The sequence below is a fragment of the Pagrus major genome, chromosome 13 (assembly GCF_040436345.1).
Source record: "Pagrus major chromosome 13, Pma_NU_1.0".
Classification (NCBI taxonomy): domain Eukaryota; kingdom Metazoa; phylum Chordata; class Actinopteri; order Spariformes; family Sparidae; genus Pagrus; species Pagrus major.
The window spans coordinates 31,698,204-31,715,950 of record NC_133227.1 but is presented as its reverse complement, the minus strand read 5'-3'; the positions used below and the strand labels follow the sequence as shown (position 1 = coordinate 31,715,950).

General features: G+C 43.1%; 1 protein-coding gene across 4 annotated transcripts in view; it reads left to right on the top strand.

The window, feature by feature from the left end:
* The window catches only part of arhgef12b (Rho guanine nucleotide exchange factor (GEF) 12b), a 35,146-nt gene that overhangs the window by 357 nt on the left and 17,042 nt on the right, over positions 1-17,747 (top strand). For all 4 annotated transcript variants that reach the window (XM_073479179.1, XM_073479180.1, XM_073479181.1 and 1 more), the window contains exons 2-11: positions 8,067-8,161; positions 10,854-10,952; positions 11,033-11,082; positions 11,334-11,391; positions 12,269-12,477; positions 14,694-14,756; positions 14,846-14,956; positions 15,049-15,162; positions 16,640-16,753; positions 16,965-17,063. In XM_073479179.1, coding sequence (XP_073335280.1) covers positions 8,067-8,161; positions 10,854-10,952; positions 11,033-11,082; positions 11,334-11,391; positions 12,269-12,477; positions 14,694-14,756; positions 14,846-14,956; positions 15,049-15,162; positions 16,640-16,753; positions 16,965-17,063 — 1,012 coding nt within the window. The remainder of the gene's footprint in view (positions 1-8,066; positions 8,162-10,853; positions 10,953-11,032; positions 11,083-11,333; positions 11,392-12,268; positions 12,478-14,693; positions 14,757-14,845; positions 14,957-15,048; positions 15,163-16,639; positions 16,754-16,964; positions 17,064-17,747) is intronic.

Sequence of the window (17,747 nt, the reverse complement as noted above, 5' to 3'; positions counted from 1 at the left end):
ACAGCACCGCGCCAAACTCCATTAAAAATCACGCAATTTAAGGCCCTCTTGTTCGTTGAAAACATGCACAACTAGCAACGCGTAGTAAGAGATAATGAACGGTTTAGTTCGGTGTTCTGGTTAATTCGGCAGTCAAATGGTTAAATTAAAAAGGCCAAAGTTTCTATAAAGTAGTAGTTTTTACAAGCTGGTTCCAATAGTGTGCCTGCTGGTAGTCGCTGGCCTCTGGGATCAGCAGGGAATATCATCACTAAATGGAGAGTTTTATTACATTTAAAAGGTGCTTGATCGACTGGATGTTCGCCGAACTGGATACAAACCTTTGATAAGTTCTGTGAGCTCATAAATTGTCTTCTAACTTGTGTGTCTGTCTGGGAAACTCAGATCATGCAAAAATGAACAGATTGCTCAACGGAGTTCGTCAAAGTTGTCCCTCTATCAAACGCATACCAGAACATAACGGGGCTCGGTTTTTCCCTCTTTACTGGGTGTTGATGGCGGACTCTGCTCTCAGCCAGCAGGGGGCACCTTCCTGGAATGAGTCATTCTTTACTTGTGGCCCCCAAAGGTCACCTGACATCACAGGTTCATGTCTCTGTTGAGTGACAGGTTTCCTTTAGTCTGCCCTGACTGAAATATGTCCTGCAGTCCTGTATGTTACAGGAGGACCCTGAACGCCTCCTCCATGTGTTCCTCTACAGTCAGACAGAAACTGTCTGCAGCACACAAGTCTCACTGATCTGTGCAGGCAATACACATTCATGATCATGTGACTTATTGATCACAGTGATCACAGGCTGTCTGAACTAATCAGTGTCTTTGGTCCTGAAACACTGTACGAAACACAGTAAGGACCAGAGGAGGTGAAGTGTTTCCAGAAGGTGGATGGTTTTTAATGCTCTTTATGTTTTTTAATGGTTTAAATGGTCTCCATGGTTTTTAATGAGTGTCATGGGTTTTAATGGTCTTCGTGTTTTTTAAAAAAAAAAAGTTTTTTAATGGTCTTCATGGTTTTAATAGTCTTAATGGCTTTTAATGGTTTTTAATGGTCTCCATGTTTTTTAATGGTTTAAATGGGTGTCATGGTTTTTTAAATTGGTCTTCATGTTTTTTTTTAATGGTTTTAATGGTCTCCATGGTTTTAGTGGTTTTAATGGCGTAATAGTTTTAATGGTCTTCTTGGTTTTAATGATGTAATGGTCTCCATGGTTTTAATATTTTTAATAGTCTTCATGTTTTTTTAATGGTCTTCATTTTTTTAATAGTCTTAATGGTTTTTAATGTTTCTTAATGGTCTCCATGGTTTAAATGGTCGCTATGGTTTTTTAATGGTTTTCATGGGTGTCATGGTTTTTTTTTAAATGGTCTTCATGGTTTTTAAAAATGTTTTTAATGGTCTCCATGGTTTAAATGGTCGCTATGGTTTTTTAATGGTTTTCATGGGTGTCATGGTTTTTTTTTAAATGGTCTTCATGGTTTTTAAAAATGTTTTTATTGGTCTCCATGGTTTAAATGATCTTCATGGTTTTAGTGGTTTTAATGGTGTAATAGTTTTAATAGTCTTCTTGGTTTTAATGGTTTTATTGTTTTTTTTTAATGGTCTTCTTGTGTTTAATGGTTTTTAATGTTCTTCATGGTTTTTAAATGGTCTTCATGATTTTAATGTTCTTCTTGGTTTTTAATGGTCTTAATGGTTTTTAATGGTCTTCATGGTTTTAATAATCTTCATTGTTTTAATGGTTTTAATGGTCTTCATGGTTTTAACGGTCTTCATGGTTTTAATGATCTTTTGGTTTTAATGGTCTTCATGGTTTTAACGAGCTTCTTTGTTTTAATAGTTTTGATGGTCTTCATGGCTTTCATGATCTTCTTGGTTCTAATGGTTTAATGGTCTTCATGGTTTTAATGGTGTTCTTGGGTTTAATGGTCTTCTTGGGTTTAATGGTTTTAATGGTCTTCATGGTTTCAATGGGCTTCTTGGTTTTAATGGTCTTCATGGTTTTAATGAGCATCCTTGTTTTAATAGTTTTAATGGTCTTCATAGTTTTAATGGTCTTCATGGTTTTCATGGTTTTCATGATCTTCTTGGTTCTAATGTTTTAATGGTCTTCATGGTTTTAATGGTTTTAACTGTCTTCATGGTTTTAATGTTCTTCTTGGTTTTAATGGTCTTCATGGTTTTAATGAGCATCCTTGTTTTAATAGTTTTAATGGTCTTCATAGTTTTAATGGTCTTCATGGTTTTCATGGTTTTCATGATCTTCTTGGTTCTAATGTTTTAATGGTCTTCATGGTTTTAATGGTCTTCTGGGGTTTAATGGTTTTAATGGTCTTCATGGTTTCAATGAGCTTCTTAGTTTTAATGGTCTTCATGATCTTCTTGGTTTTAATGGTCTTCATGATTTTAATGATCTTCTTGGTTTGAATAGTTTTAATGGTCTTCATGATCTTGGTTTTAATGGTCTTCATGGTTTTAATGATCTTCTGGGTTTTAATAGTTTTAATAGTTTTAATGGTTTTAATGGTCATCATGTTCACGGTGTTAATGTTTGACTTTGAGCTGTTCAGATTCCATCCCTCACAGGTCACTGGTGTATTTTTACTCTCAGTAATCAGCAGCTTCCTGTGAGGAAACGCCAAAACAAAGACACACATGACTGAGTGGGAAAGTCAAACAGAGGCGTCTGATTGGTCGACCTTCAGTATGCAGAGACACTCACAGTGTGATTGTTACAGGAACAGACGTCGGTATCATATATACAGTTTAAAATGTTCAGACAGACTGTGAGTGGAAAGCCTGACACACACACACACACACACACACACACAAACACACGCACACACACACACAGCAGAGAGTGGACTTCTGGAGGAAATTCGGATGAAAAGCAAACACAGCTACAGTTTGTAGAAGCTTCAGTTCAGGTGGAAACACTGAATGTTCTCATTGTGAGACTGACATGAGTGTATGTGTGTGTGTGTGTGTGTGTGTGTGTGTTTGTGTGTGTGTGTTAAAGGATTGATGTGTGTATTCTCAGGTGTGTGTATGACAGAGGTTTACTTCCTCCTGTTGATGCTGACCAATCATTTACATTGACATTTACATTACATTTAGGGCATTTAGCAGACAAATTGTCCAAAGCGACTTACAATAAGTACATTTGTCACAAGAAAGAAACCACGACATATCACCGTCGATAACGTAGAAAAGATAGAAGCAATATTCAGGCCCTCTTCCGAGCAAAGTAGCTGCCATTTATCAAGGATACTTTTCATAAGTGCTATGATGTAAGTGCTGAAGATAGGAACATACAAGTGCATATGATGTTTTTTTGGGGGGGGGGGTGGGGGGGTCAATCACAGAGCCTTCCTAATGAAGTGATCAGGAGAAAACACCTGAACACACACTGTGTGTGTGTGTGTTGAAGGCTCCACGGCAGCCTGTAGTGGTCAGTTGCCGTGGTAACAGTAGTGTCAGCTGTGGTGGACGATGGTCAAGAGTTTCTGCCTGTTAGCTTCATGCTAACATGAGAGATGTTTTATTGTCTCAGCATGGGACATGTCCTCCTGTCTCACTGTCTGATGTCCTCCTGTCTCACTGTCTGATGTCCTCCAGGGGACAGAGATGAAACCTTGACTCTTTCCTGGAGGACACTGCTGAGGTCGATCGCAGTAACTAATAGAAGAAGTTTAGTTAGAATCAGGTTGTGAGTCAATTCGACATGTTTCAGACAGGAGGACATCAGACAGGAGGACATCAGACAGGAGGACATCAGACAGGAAGACATCAGACAGGAGGACATCAGACAGGAGGACATCAGACAGGAAGACATCAGACAGGAGGACATCAGAAAGGAAGACACGAGTCCGGCTCCTGGTTCTGAGTCCTCAGACACACCGTGTGTTTCACCAGCCCAGCTCTCTTCTTCTTCTTACTGTGTTTGAATTTCAGGACAATCATGCAAATAAGAGCCGGAGATGTGAACAGAGGTAGAATATGAGCAGCACAGGGTTCACTGAGGTCCATCAGGTCCAGCAGGTCCAGCAGGTCCATCAGTGTGTGACTCAAACCATCTGCTTAAAATCAGCAGGTGGTGTTTAAAGAGACGCAGGAACTCAACTCAACCTGTCGACTCCTTCATGTGTTTATGTATTAGTTGGTTTATTCCTGCTGACTCATGTTGTGTATAAAGTGCTGACTCATGTTGATGTGACAGTACAGGTGGGGTTTGGTTGGTTATAGGATGTCAGCAGGCCTCAGAGCAGCTCTCTGGCTCTTTGTCACACAGTTTTGCTGAATTGTGTGTTTTCTGTAGTGCACACACACACACACACACACACACACACACACCTCCACCCTCTGACAGGGAGTGGTGATATCACTGTTAAACAATGTCAGTCGGGCCCAGCAGACCGCCACCGTCTGACTGACCGTCTCATTCTGTCACATATTAAACATAAAGTAATTATATCTGGATTACTTTTATTTATAATACTTGAAAAACTGAAGTTATTTAATTTATTCACATCAACTCAACATGAGAGAAACACTTTGCAGTACATGATAAACTTCATGTAGAATATTTAATAGATTAAAATATAGTCTGATTGAAACATAAAGTTTATGTTTGAGTGCTGCTGTCAAAAAGGGATATGATGATGATTTATGAGCCTGAGGAGCTGATCAATACATCGTCTGGTCTGAGAAAAACATTATGTTCATGATCAAAAATAACAATTAATCATAATTTCCCAGAGACGTCTTCAAATGTCTTTTTTTGTCCCAGACCCAAAGAAGATTTAACGAGCTGGAAGAGACGTTTGACACGTCTGCTTTAAAATGACTGAAATGATTGATAGATTGTCAAAGTATTGGGTGATTAATTAATTGATTAATTGTCTTTGGATTGACTGATCGTTGCAGCTCTACTGTGAAGATACAGTGATATAAAATGTGTGTGAAGGATTGATGTTAACAGTGTTAGTGTTTCCAGCTGCTGCTCAGATCACTGCTGTCACTTCACAGGCGCTGATTAAATCTGGATCAGAGTCATTAATGAGACAGACGAGAACATATTCACTGTGGAAACATCCAATAATCAGTCTGTGTGGAACCTACCAGAGACCTGAGAGCTGCACAACATTAAAGTTCATTCATTGAAGGAAAAGAGAATTAAAAGAGACATTTCAGAAGTTGTTTTAATGAAGTTTTTAGTTGATTACAAACTTAATTTGATTGTTTCCATATGAACCCAAACAGATCTGTGTGAAATGAAAAGAGAGCATTAAAGGGTCAATATGTTTTTCTGATTTATTATTTTTAGTTAAAAACATTTAGAATAACTAAAATTATCAACGGAATGTTAATAAATGGTGGTTTTGACATTATGAAGTCTGTGTTGTGTTGTAGATACTACTCTACTGAAGTTAGCATGCTCACCAGCTAGCCACGGCATGTCCTGTTGGGTAATACCACTTTGCTGCATGGCTAACAGTGCTACCTAGCTAACGGCAGCTTCTTCTCCGACGTATTGGCCCTTTAATTTAAAATGAAACAAACTGATGGTTGTGTCTGTATCACTGTCTTCTTATAAAGTCTGTGTGATGTCTGTGTTGTTCACTGTTGTTGACCGTGTTTGTGTGTTTTCAGAAAGCCGAATCATAAATCAGTCTCAGTCGAGTCATAAACCATGTTGTATTTCTCTGAATGTCTCTGATGAACTCTGAGATCTGCTGTTTGTGAAGTTTCATTGTGTTTCTCAGTGGACTCTGGTCTGCGTCCCTCTGTGGAGCCGTTATCATCCCAGAGGAACAGTCTGGTATTTGTGGCATCTGAAGCAGATTACTGCTGCCTGTTGTTTCTGACTCTTTGATAACTGAACACAGTCTGAACTCACTCTGCAGCAGACACAGTCTCACTCATACAATAAAGAAATGAAAGGTTCTCTGTCATCGAGCTGCCACTTCGCTTTTCACGTCCACGTGAACTCTTTTCCTTTTGGACACCTTGAACCTGTGAAGCAGATGTCAGGACCGGTCCAGAGGGTTAGGGTTACACATCCCTTACATTCAGGAACTTTCTATCTGGATTCTTTGAACAGCCCAGAAGGTTTATTGAATATTATGGGTCAGTATCAGCTCATTACATGTTGGCTGATGAGTAACAAAGTGACATTGTCTGTCCACCAGAGAGTCTCCTACAGGTTTATTTGTAACTGTGTAATGTGTCTCAGGAGGACGTCTTTAAAATAATCACCATGTTAGCAGCTGTAGCGACAGAGGCTAATGTTAGCTTCACTTTGTTTGAGTTCCAGCTGATTGTTTTCTTGTAAAATGGGTCTTAAACACACGGTTGATGTTACATACATGCTGCCTTACACTGTAATGATTGTAGCTTAGATAAGATAAAAGCCCTGTTAAATCTACTTCTTACTATTCCTGGCCTGTGTTTTAAAACAGAGCTGTTGATCCACACAGCTTCAGCTACAGTCAGTGTAAAGTCTCGCTCCTCACACCATCACCCTGTTTTAGGGGCGTCATTTCCTGTAGTGGCTCGGCTACGTTCACTGCTACAGGAGCGTTAGCTTTGTGTTCAGGTGTCTCTACAGTACAGCGTCGAGTCACAGAGCTCACAGTTATCACCTGAGCTGAATCAGAGAAGTGTAACTCCATGATTGTGTCTTTAATGTGAAGCTGTTGTGATCCAGCAGGGTAACGTTAGCTGCCACCCAGTGAGCAGGATGCAGTCTGTCCTGGTCTCAGATCTGATCAGCTGATAATCTGCTCCAACCACAGCAGGAAGCCTCCGTCAGCAGACCCTCTGTGGAGGAACAGACGCTGTAACATTTTCCTTTTTGTGTCTCCAGTGGAGTCAGTTACAGGAGCTGAACACAGAGTTCATATTCTCAGCTTTCTGTCTGTCTGAATCTGAAATCCAGGATTTAATGAATACAATCTGTTTTCTGCACTGAGCTCAGTTCAAACAGGATTATTCACACTCTGTGGCGGCAGTTAAAGTTTCCTCGGCCTGCCGTCCTCTGTCTTCTCTCAGAGACACATGAATGCCTCCTCCTCCTCCTCCGTCTCTTTCCCAGCCTTCTCCTCATTCAGGAAACTGGAGTCGGGCCAAAGACCCTTGTCTCTGTTTCCGGGAATCTGTCCCACAAAGACTCAGTATAGTGGGTTGGCTCTGACGTGGGAGCCATTGTTAAGAGCCTGGGGCCCCCATTGTCCAGAGGAGGAACAGCAGCACAAACAAACCTCCTCTGGTGGAGCAAGGAGGAGGAGGAGGAGGAGGAGGCTCTTTGCTATTAATACATGAACCTCCACCATCAGGGCCTCCTCCCTCCAGGGGTTTAAATCAGTTAAACTAATACCAAGAGAGAAGGAGGTCATGGAGCCTGTCGAGGTCTTTTTATGGTCGGTTAATCCAAATGAGTCATCAGGATCAGAAATACTTTACTGTGTAAATCATCAGCTGTGTCTTTAACAGGGTGGTTTTGGATTTATATTTCAGTCTTTGTTTATGTCTCCTGTCAGTCTTCTTCACCAGCTGTCAGTCAGTGAGAGACAGAAACCATCAGCACTGCTCATCAGAACTGTTCTGTTTGGCTCGAGTCCACTGACGAAGGTGTTTTGACATCACGTTCACAGTGACACGCTGCTGACGTCATGGTTCACTCTCAGTACGGTTTATGAAACATAAACAGCTTGTTATCACTTTGTACGTCCAGTCAGCCTGTTTCTGTCTTGATATTTACCATATGTGTGAAACATATTACTCAAACCTCACTGTGTCTGACACCACTGTTGACTTAATGATCTACACGTGGACTTTATCTGTGATATTAACATTGTTCACATTATACGGTCCGTCTTCTTCTTAAAGATTCACTCTGATACTTTAAAACACTCGTCAGGAAATCACAAACTTCATGTGAATTCTGAGTCAGTTCACAGCTGAATGTCTAAACATCAGTGAGCGAGACAAGAATTGTGTCTTTATGAACATCAGTGATGACTGAAGCAGGTCATTGTGATGCGTTGATGTGTTTCTGTGTCTGCAGGACTCCAAACATTCTGAACAAAGAGCCGACAGACAGGAAACAAACCAAACATGAGAAATCCTCCGTCTGCCTCAAACATGAGTTTGACCCGACAGGTGAGACAAACACACTTATTATTATTTCTCTTCTTTCTTCAATGATTTGATTTTTCTTTCATTTGTTTTCCTGTGAAGTTTAATTATTAAGAGATGTTGATGATCAGATGGATAACAGGGTTTTCTTTACAACATTTTCCACTTTTCATTTTCTTCTTACATTTTCTTAAATGTGAAGATGATCTTCACTGAATATGTGAATGTTTTGGACTGTTGGTGTAGATGAACATGTGATGTTCAGCTCTGGGGACAGACCTCCTCCCTCACAGACAGGCAGCTTCATTAATAATCAAGTCATTAGTTTTTTGAGTTCGGTGAGTAAACGTATATTCTGGTCTTCTTATGAACTCACCTGTCGTGGTTCATGTTTTGTTCTGGACAACATTCAGGAGGTGGTGCGGCTCAAACAGGTTGTTAGGGTGGTTGTTAAGGTGGTTTCCATGGTTTCAGGGTTGACATGAATCCTCTCTGCCCTTTTCTTCTCCTTCGTGGAGTCCAGCAGAAAACCAGACTGAGGCAGATTGTCGACGGCGAACGTTTGTTGAGCCAGCAGACGTCCGTCAGGCTGCGGTGAAGTCACACTGAATATAAATGGTGACAGTCAGTGGTCAGCAGGACACAACACAGATGTTTGTGATTGTATCTTTAATGTCTGTCCCAGTCCGGTCCAGGCAGAGTCCGCTAGCTGCACAGCTAACTGAGCTCACTAGCTCACAACAGCTAGAGTCAGCAGCAGTTAGCAGTGACTTAACAGCAACTAAAGCTTTGTGTCCATAGCAGCTGGAGGACGTCAGCAGGAAACCACACAACATGTTCTCTATAAATCTGATCCAGGTTCAGCCTCCTGTTGTTGGTGTGTGACGCACAGAGACACAAAACGTTACACACTTCACCTGGAGACGGTTCAGAGTTACAGAGCAGCAACAGTTCAGGGTGTGAAGACAGCAGCTCCACCTGGTTCGGTCTCTGAGCATCAACGTGAGGATGAAGCTGGTCTTCAACAGTCCTCTGCTGATGGACAGCAGGTGGCAGCGACGTGCAGAACAGAGTGTTATAGTTTTTTTCGATTGCTAAGACGCATTGGTCGAAACTGAAGCGACATGTTCAAAACTCTTAACACAGTCTGCAAAACAGAAATGCATGTGGGCTAAACTGTGTCTCACTTTTCATTGCTTTGAGACGAAGTGCATTCAGTGACCACAGTCACCGAAATGGATGAAGTCTTTTCTCATTCACTAGTTCACACCTGCAGAACACTGAGCTTTAACAGCACATTTTTCAAATGCTAACACACTTTGTTCAAAACAGTTAAAAACACACTCAAAACAGAATGATAGGGGAAAAAACACGGGGAATTTCTGCTGCAGCCACATTGAAATCTATTGAAAATTCTATCAAAATATTGACAATAAAAATAAATAAAACGAAGATGCAATTCCAAACAGCTGATGGTAGTTTTCAGCTGAAAACTGATTCAGGTGATCTGCGTTTGGCCTCATTAGAAAGCAGATACAAAAGGATCAAAGAGCAGCGGGTGCAGTTTGCTGTTTTTGCCTCCATACTCGCCCTTCTTGAACCCTATTGAAGAATTTTTTTCAGCATGGAGGTGGAAGGTTTATGATCGCTCTCCACACAACCAGCTCTCCTTGCTGGATGCAATGAATGCTGGTTGTGGAGATATTTCTCCCGAAGCCTGCCAGGGATGGATCAGACATTCAAGAAGATTCTACCCTAGGTGCCTTGCCAGAGAAGATATGAGATGTGACGTCGAGGAAAACATGTGGCCGAATGCAGATGACAGGGTCTGAATATTACAGTAACACAAATGTTCTTGAATAAATCTCTGCATTCCTGACTCAGTGTTGTTGCAATATATTACATCATATACAATAATTTAGAACCATTAAAGTGCAAAAGATCCTATATAAAATACTGATTTACCTGACAAAAATCATTCAAACTTGAAATATAAGATGTATTTGATGTAATGTTCTTTGTTGTTAGTATTTTGTCGTTCCGTTTGTTAAGAGTGATTGTGTGTGTTTCCAAAGTGAGACAATGTGCTAGTGTTTTGTTGGTGAGACACACTTTTGGGCATGAGATTAACTGTTGAGCTGAGCTGCATGATGGAAATGCAGACTGTGTTAAGAGTTTTGAACATGTCGCTTCAGTTTCGACCAACGCGTCTTAGCAATCGAAAAAAACTGTAACACACCCACAGACAGTGAAGCAGACTGAGAGCTTCAGGGTCGACCCTCAGTCACGTTACAGCTGTTAGTTCAGGAAAACACAACTGTTTCATCATTTAAATGATTTTAGAAAGAAACCCATAATTCATCTGTTCCACAGCATTATTGATTATGAGCACTATTATTGATTAGTGAAGAGGAGACACTCTACTACAGATGTATCTGTTCATATATTCTCGTGTGTGTGTGTGTGTGTCTGTGTGTGTGTGTGTGCATGTGTGTGTGTGTGTGTGTGTGTATGTGTGTGTCTGTGTGTGCATGTGTGTGTCTGTGTGTGTCTGTGTATGTGTGTGTGCGTGTGTCTGTGTGTGCGTGTGTGTGCGTGTGTCTGTGTGTGCGTGTGTGTCTGTGTATGTGTGTGTGCGTGTGTCTGTGTGTGCATGTGTGTGCGTGTGTGTGCGTGTGTCTGTGTGTGCGTGTGTGTGTGTGTATGTGTGTGTCAGGTCTGGTGCAGCGCTGTGTGATCATCCAGAGAGATGAGAACGGCTTCGGCCTGACTGTCAGTGGAGACAATCCTGTGTTTGTGCAGCTGGTTAAAGAAGGTAAGAGAGGCTCACACACACACACACACACACACCACAGATGCACCCCGTGTGATTGTTGTGTGTGTGTTGTCCTGTAGATGGCGCTGCGATGCGAGCTGGTGTTCAGACAGGAGACAGGATCATCAAGGTGAGAGTCCACCATCAGCAGCTGGACACGACTTATTGATTACATTATTGGTTCAGCCTGATCAGAGCTGATCGGAGCTTTTCTCTCCTGATACCACTTCAGTTATCTGTTAAACTCGGCTGATACTGATCAAAGGTTTCGTTACAGTGCTGTCTCTTGACACTTCACCACATGTTGTCCACTGGAAGAGCAAAACTACCACAGGGGCATATTAATAATATTAATATAATCATGTGACTGTGTGCTTGCAGGTGAACGGGACCTTAGTGACACATTCAAACCACATCGAGGTCGTGAAGCTCATCAAATGTGAGTCACTCGTTCATTAACAGAGCCGTGTGACGACTGTTTAAAAACAGCAGTCAACAAAAGGTTGTATAATATCTTAACGTTTGCAGCTACGAAAAATATTCTTTTGCAGTGGGTCAGTGACAAGATTCCCTCGGTCTGTGGTTGGCATAAAATCATTTTTGAACTGATCCCTCTAGAATATCTTACCAACGTCACACATCACAGCGTAGATCAGTTCTACAGAGTGAGGCGCCCATTTTTGGATTATATCGGACCGGACCTTTCCTCCATTCTATTAAAAGGACTGATGTGCACTTGAACGACACTGGGGTGCTGTGAGACTGACCCACCACCTCTTGTATTATGCCATATGTTCATCTCTCATGTAAGAGCTGTTGTGTATGTTTTGTGTTTGTGTTGTTGTGTGTCTAGTTTTTGTAGACACTGTTTGTTTTGTTGAATGGAAACAAAAAACTGCAATAAAAACTCCACCACCGCTGCTGTGATTGGCTGACACACCTGTCAATCAAACACACAGAGCTGATTGATCTTCTATCTGTAGAGATAAGGTGTGTGTGTGTGTGTGTGTGTGTGTGTGTGTGTGTCGTCATTAATACTGTGGTCACACCTTCCTCCTCCTGCTCCTCCTCATCCTCCACCTCCTCCTCCTGCTCCTCCTCCTCCTGCTCCTCCTCATCCTCCACCTCCTCCTCCTGCTCCTCCTCCTCCTCCTGCTCCTCCTCCTCATCCTCCACCTCCTCCTCCTGCTCCTCCTCCTCCTCCTGCTCCTCCTGCTCCTTCTCGTCCTCCTCCTGCTCCTCCTGCTCCTTCTCGTGCTCCTCCTGCTCCTCCTTCTCCTCCTGCTCCTCCTCCTCCTCCTGACTCCTCTCTGCAGCCGGATCATATGTAGCCCTGACGGTGCTGGGGAGGCCTCCGGGCCTCCCTCACATGCCCCTGGAGGAGGGAGAGGAGGAGGAGAAGGAGGAAGGAGCCGAGGTCTCCTCCCTGGCAGCGCCTCACTCACCTGTACTGTCAGGTGTGGAGCAGAGTGGTCACATGACCTGCAGCCACCAGGAGGCCACCAGCTCCTCTCTGCGTGACGGGGTGAGACTTCCTGTCTGCACCTGCATCATGTGATTCTTCTTCAAACCACCTTAGAACCCATTAATAACACTTAAAGACAGGAAGTTCATCACACTGAGTCTGATCCAGTCTGACTGAGTCTGATCCAGTCACACTGAGTCTGAGTCTGATCCAGTCACACTGAGTCTGACTGAGTCTGATCCAGTCACACTGAGTCTGATCCAGTCTGACTGAGTCTGATCCAGTCACACTGAGTCTGAGTCTGATCCAGTCACACTGAGTCTGACTGAGTCTGATCCAGTCACACTGAGTCTGATCCAGTCTGACTGAGTCTGATCCAGTCACACTGAGTCTGACTGAGTCTGATCCAGTCACACTGAGTCTGGCTGAGTCTGATCCAGTCACACTGAGTCTGATCCAGTCACACTGAGTCTGAGTCTGATCCAGTCACACTGAGTCTGGCTGAGTCTGATCCAGTCACACTGAGTCTGATCCAGTCTGACTGAGTCTGATCCAGTCACACTGAGTCTGAGTCTGATCCAGTCACACTGAGTCTGACTGAGTCTGATCCAGTCACACTGAGTCTGATCCAGTCTGACTGAGTCTGATCCAGTCACACTGAGTCTGACTGAGTCTGATCCAGTCACACTGAGTCTGATCCAGTCTGACTGAGTCTGATCCAGTCACACTGAGTCTGACTGAGTCTGATCCAGTCACACTGAGTCACACTGAGTCTGATCCAGTCACACTGAGTCTGATCCAGTCACACTGAGTCACACTGAGTCTGATCCAGTCACACTGAGTCTGATCCAGTCACACTGAGTCTGACTGAGTCTGATCCAGTCACACTGAGTCTGATCCAGTCACACTGAGTCTGACTGAGTCTGACTGAGTCTGATCCAGTCTGATCCAGTCACACTGAGTCTGACTGAGTCTGATCCAGTCACACTGAGTCTGATCCAGTCACACTGAGTCTGGCTGAGTCTGATCCAGTCACACTGAGTCTGATCCAGTCACACTGAGTCTGACTGAGTCTGATCCAGTCACACTGAGTCTGATCCAGTCTGACTGAGTCTGATCCAGTCACACTGAGTCTGTCTGAGTCTGATCCAGTCACACTGAGTCTGATCCAGTCACACTGAGTCTGATCCAGTCTGACTGAGTCTGATCCAGTCACACTGAGTCTGATCCAGTCTGATCCAGTCACACTGAGTCTGGCTGAGTCTGATCCAGTCACACTGAGTCTGATCCAGTCTGACTGAGTCTGATCCAGTCACACTGAGTCTGGCTGAGTCTGATCCAGTCACACTGAGTCTGATCCAGTCTGATCCAGTCACACTGAGTCTGACTGAGTCTGACTGAGTCTGATCCAGTCACACTGAGTCTGACTGAGTCTGATCCAGTCACACTGAGTCTGATCCGGTCACACTGAGTCTGGCTGAGTCTGATCCAGTCACACTGAGTCTGATCCAGTCACACTGAGTCTGGCTGAGTCTGATCCAGTCACACTGAGTCTGATCCAGTCACACTGAGTCTGGCTGAGTCTGATCCAGTCACACTGAGTCACACTGAGTCTGATCCAGTCACACTGAGTCTGGCTGAGTCTGATCCAGTCACACTGAGTCTGATCCAGTCACACTGAGTCTGGCTGAGTCTGATCCAGTCACACTGAGTCTGATCCAGTCACACTGAGTCTGATCCAGTCACACTGAGTCTGGCTGAGTCTGATCCAGTCACACTGAGTCTGATCCAGTCACACTGAGTCTGGCTGAGTCTGATCCAGTCACACTGAGTCTGATCCAGTCTGACTGAGTCTGATCCAGTCACACTGAGTCTGATCCAGTCACACTGAGTCTGGCTGAGTCTGATCCAGTCACACTGAGTCTGATCCAGTCACACTGAGTCTGATCCGGTCACACTGAGTCTGGCTGAGTCTGATCCAGTCACACTGAGTCTGATCCAGTCACACTGAGTCTGGCTGAGTCTGATCCAGTCACACTGAGTCTGATCCAGTCACACTGAGTCTGGCTGAGTCTGATCCAGTCACACTGAGTCTGATCCAGTCACACTGAGTCTGGCTGAGTCTGATCCAGTCAGATTCTTTATGATGTTCATGTTCCTGTTTGTTGGGTTCCACTCTCAGTCTCACTTCTGTCTTCACTGAGTTAATAATAATAATGATGTGTTGTTATGTGTGGGACTGGTTCTGAGCTCTGTGGTTCTGCTTCCTCTTTCAGTGTGAGAACAAAACCTCTGTCAGTCTGCAGAAGATGTTAACGAAGGAGCAGCTGGACCTGCAGGTCGGTTGGTCGTTGTTTCCTCAGATTCAGTCTTCATCACTGAAGTCATGTACAGATTAGATCAGCTCCTCTCTTCTAACACACTGAAGGTGAAGGAGGACGAGTACAGCCGGAGCCCTCGACCCAAACTGCTGAAGGAGATCCAGGAGGTGAAGAAGAACATGTCAGTGCTGCAGGAGCAGATCAGAGCAGCAGCTCAGGTTCATTCATATGGACTCATATCATCGGTCTCCTCGGTCCGGGCCGTCTCTACAGAACCTTTTTTAGATAAATAAATTGTTGTGTGTTTCAGGACGGCGCCTCCGGGTCCAGGAGTCCTGAGGCTGAGGACGGAGACGCTGGTCCTCCTCTGAGGGATCACACCTCATCTTCGCAGGGCGACGACGGGCCGACGGCCAACAGCTCTGTGAGTATCAGCACAGATCAGGAAGTACTCGAGTAAAAGACTTAAAGTATCTGATATTAAATGTAGTTAAGTATCAGTAAAGTAACTGATCCATATATTTACATGTATAAACTGTGAGTCAGCTGATCGTCACAATCACTGTTTTAATCTGATCGATGATAAAATCGATTAATTTAAAAATAATGCAGCATGTAATCTGTAAAGTAACTAGTAACTAAAGTAATCGCATAAATGTAGTGGAGTGGAAGAATAAAGAGCCAGAAATGGAAATACTTGAATTACTTTAGGTGTAATTTAGTACAGTACTTGCGTAAATGTTGTCGTGGAAATTCTCCTCTGTGATTCTCCGAAGACTCAGCGCGATGAATGAGATCTCTTACTACCTGCAGCGTGGAGAGAAGCCGCAGTGCTCTCGCCCGCCTCCAAAGGTTTCTGACTTAAATACAAACACAGTGGGGTTACAACATGTCTTCCCACAACAATGACCCTCTGATGTTTGGTTGATCATGTCTTTCCAGGACAGTGACCCTCTGATGCTTTATTAGGATGTAAATGTCATCTGCCATCTTCTGCCTGTAACACCTCAGACAGACAGAACTGCCTCTCGTCTGACTTCCTGACCCTCCTCCTCTCACATCCTGATATGGTCTTTACAGTTCACTGCTTACTGAATGGAAAACTATTTGATTTCTCACAATGTACTTAGTTACATTCCATCACTGTGACAGTCTGTGTCCTGAACTACATTACCCAGCAGCCCTCTGTCCTGTGTCCAGTGTGGTTTATTTATAGTTTTGTGTTGGTCGATGTTTTAACTGTTAATCAATTAATTAGTTGTAAAAAATGAATTAACAGCAGATTTGAAAATTAAATAATGAATTGTTTAATTTATTTATCAAGTAAAAACACTCACTGGTTCCATCATTGTAATCAGAGTATCTCTCTGTCTCAGTTACAGTTCATATGTTTGAGTTCTGGACTGTTGGTCCGACAGGACCAGTTATTAGATTCTGACAGTTTACAATCAATTCATCAGAACAGTGGAGCAGAGTTTGTGTTTGACGTCGTGTTCTCGAGTTTCACTCAGGTTTTTATGAAAATAACTAAAGTTCTGTAGATCAGTGCTTCTGTTGACACGGCAACATTGTTATTATTATAATAATGACAATAATAATTAAAAATATTATTTTGTCCACAAAGTAACAAAGTGTGTTGTTATAACAAAGTGTGTTGTTATAACAAAGTGTGTTGTTATAACAAAGTGTGATCTGATGTTCATCCAACAGGAAGTCTTCTGACTCAGCTCCTATAAATACACACGAGACTCCAGTCGGCTCCAGACTAAACAATCAATCTGACTTAAGTGTTGTGTTCTTCTGAGTGTGTATTAATGTGTGTGTGTGTGTGTGGGTGTGTGTGTGGGTGTGTGTGTGTGTGTGTGTGTGGGTGTGTGTGTGTGTGGGTGTGTGTGTGTCAGACACACTCAGACAGTCCTGTTCGGAGGGAGACGCCCTGTCAGAGTCCAGACGTCAGCCGCAGAGACGGACTCATCTTCAGACCATCACCTGACACTGAGGACCCACCTGACACGGTTACACACACACACACACACACACACACACACACACACACACACACACACACACACACACACACACAGACAGATGTGTTCATTCCTGTGGTGTTGTTAAATCTTCTCTGTGAAGACATTTTGAAGTTGTTGTTCTCCATACAGCTGTCAGTATGTTGACATGCGTCAGTGGTTCTGTCAGTGTGTATAACTGGGCCCATCTGTCACTCAGGAATCCAGTGTGCAGTGCATTGTGGGTAGCCCTCCCTACCTCCTCCACCCTCAGATCATCGGAGCAGAAGACGACTACTTTGACTCTCAGCAGGAGCAGGTACCTGAAGACGTGTCTCCAAGCTGATTGGATGTCACATGATGTTCAGTCTGTCTGAACATTTAAATGTGACAATAAATACAAACGTCACAGTTTTTATTCTGAATCCATCAAAATCATCATCAAATCAAAGATCAGTTAATCTCTCAGAAATTCAGCCTCACCTGCAGACAACACAGCACTTAAAGATGACACAGCTAGGTTAGCATTAGCCTGCAGCTAGCTTAGTGTTAGCCTGCAGCTAGCTCAGCATTAGCCTGCAGCTAGCTCAGCGTTAGCCTGCAGCTAGCTCAGCGTTAGCCTGTCGGACATGTTGGTTTATTTTCTTCTTCAGAGATGCTTTATTGATTTGTTTATGAAGAGGGTTCACTCTGGACAAATTAGAGAAACTGAACTTTGTAACAAAGTGAATTTCTCTCTTTTGTAGCTCATTGTTGACTCACTGAAGGCTGCTGTTTGTTGTTGATTTCTGGTGAATATTATTTGAACTTCAGGATAAAGTCGAGCTGTTGTTGTAAAGTATCTTTTGAAAGATGAGTTTATCATCAAGCCAAGGTCTTTACTGATCCAGATGACATCGCTGTCACAGCTGTCACTGCTTTATTCAAAAATGTAATGAAATGAGGAGCTTTAAAATCATGGAACGTTTGGAGAATTATGACACACCTAAGAATAACGAAGCTT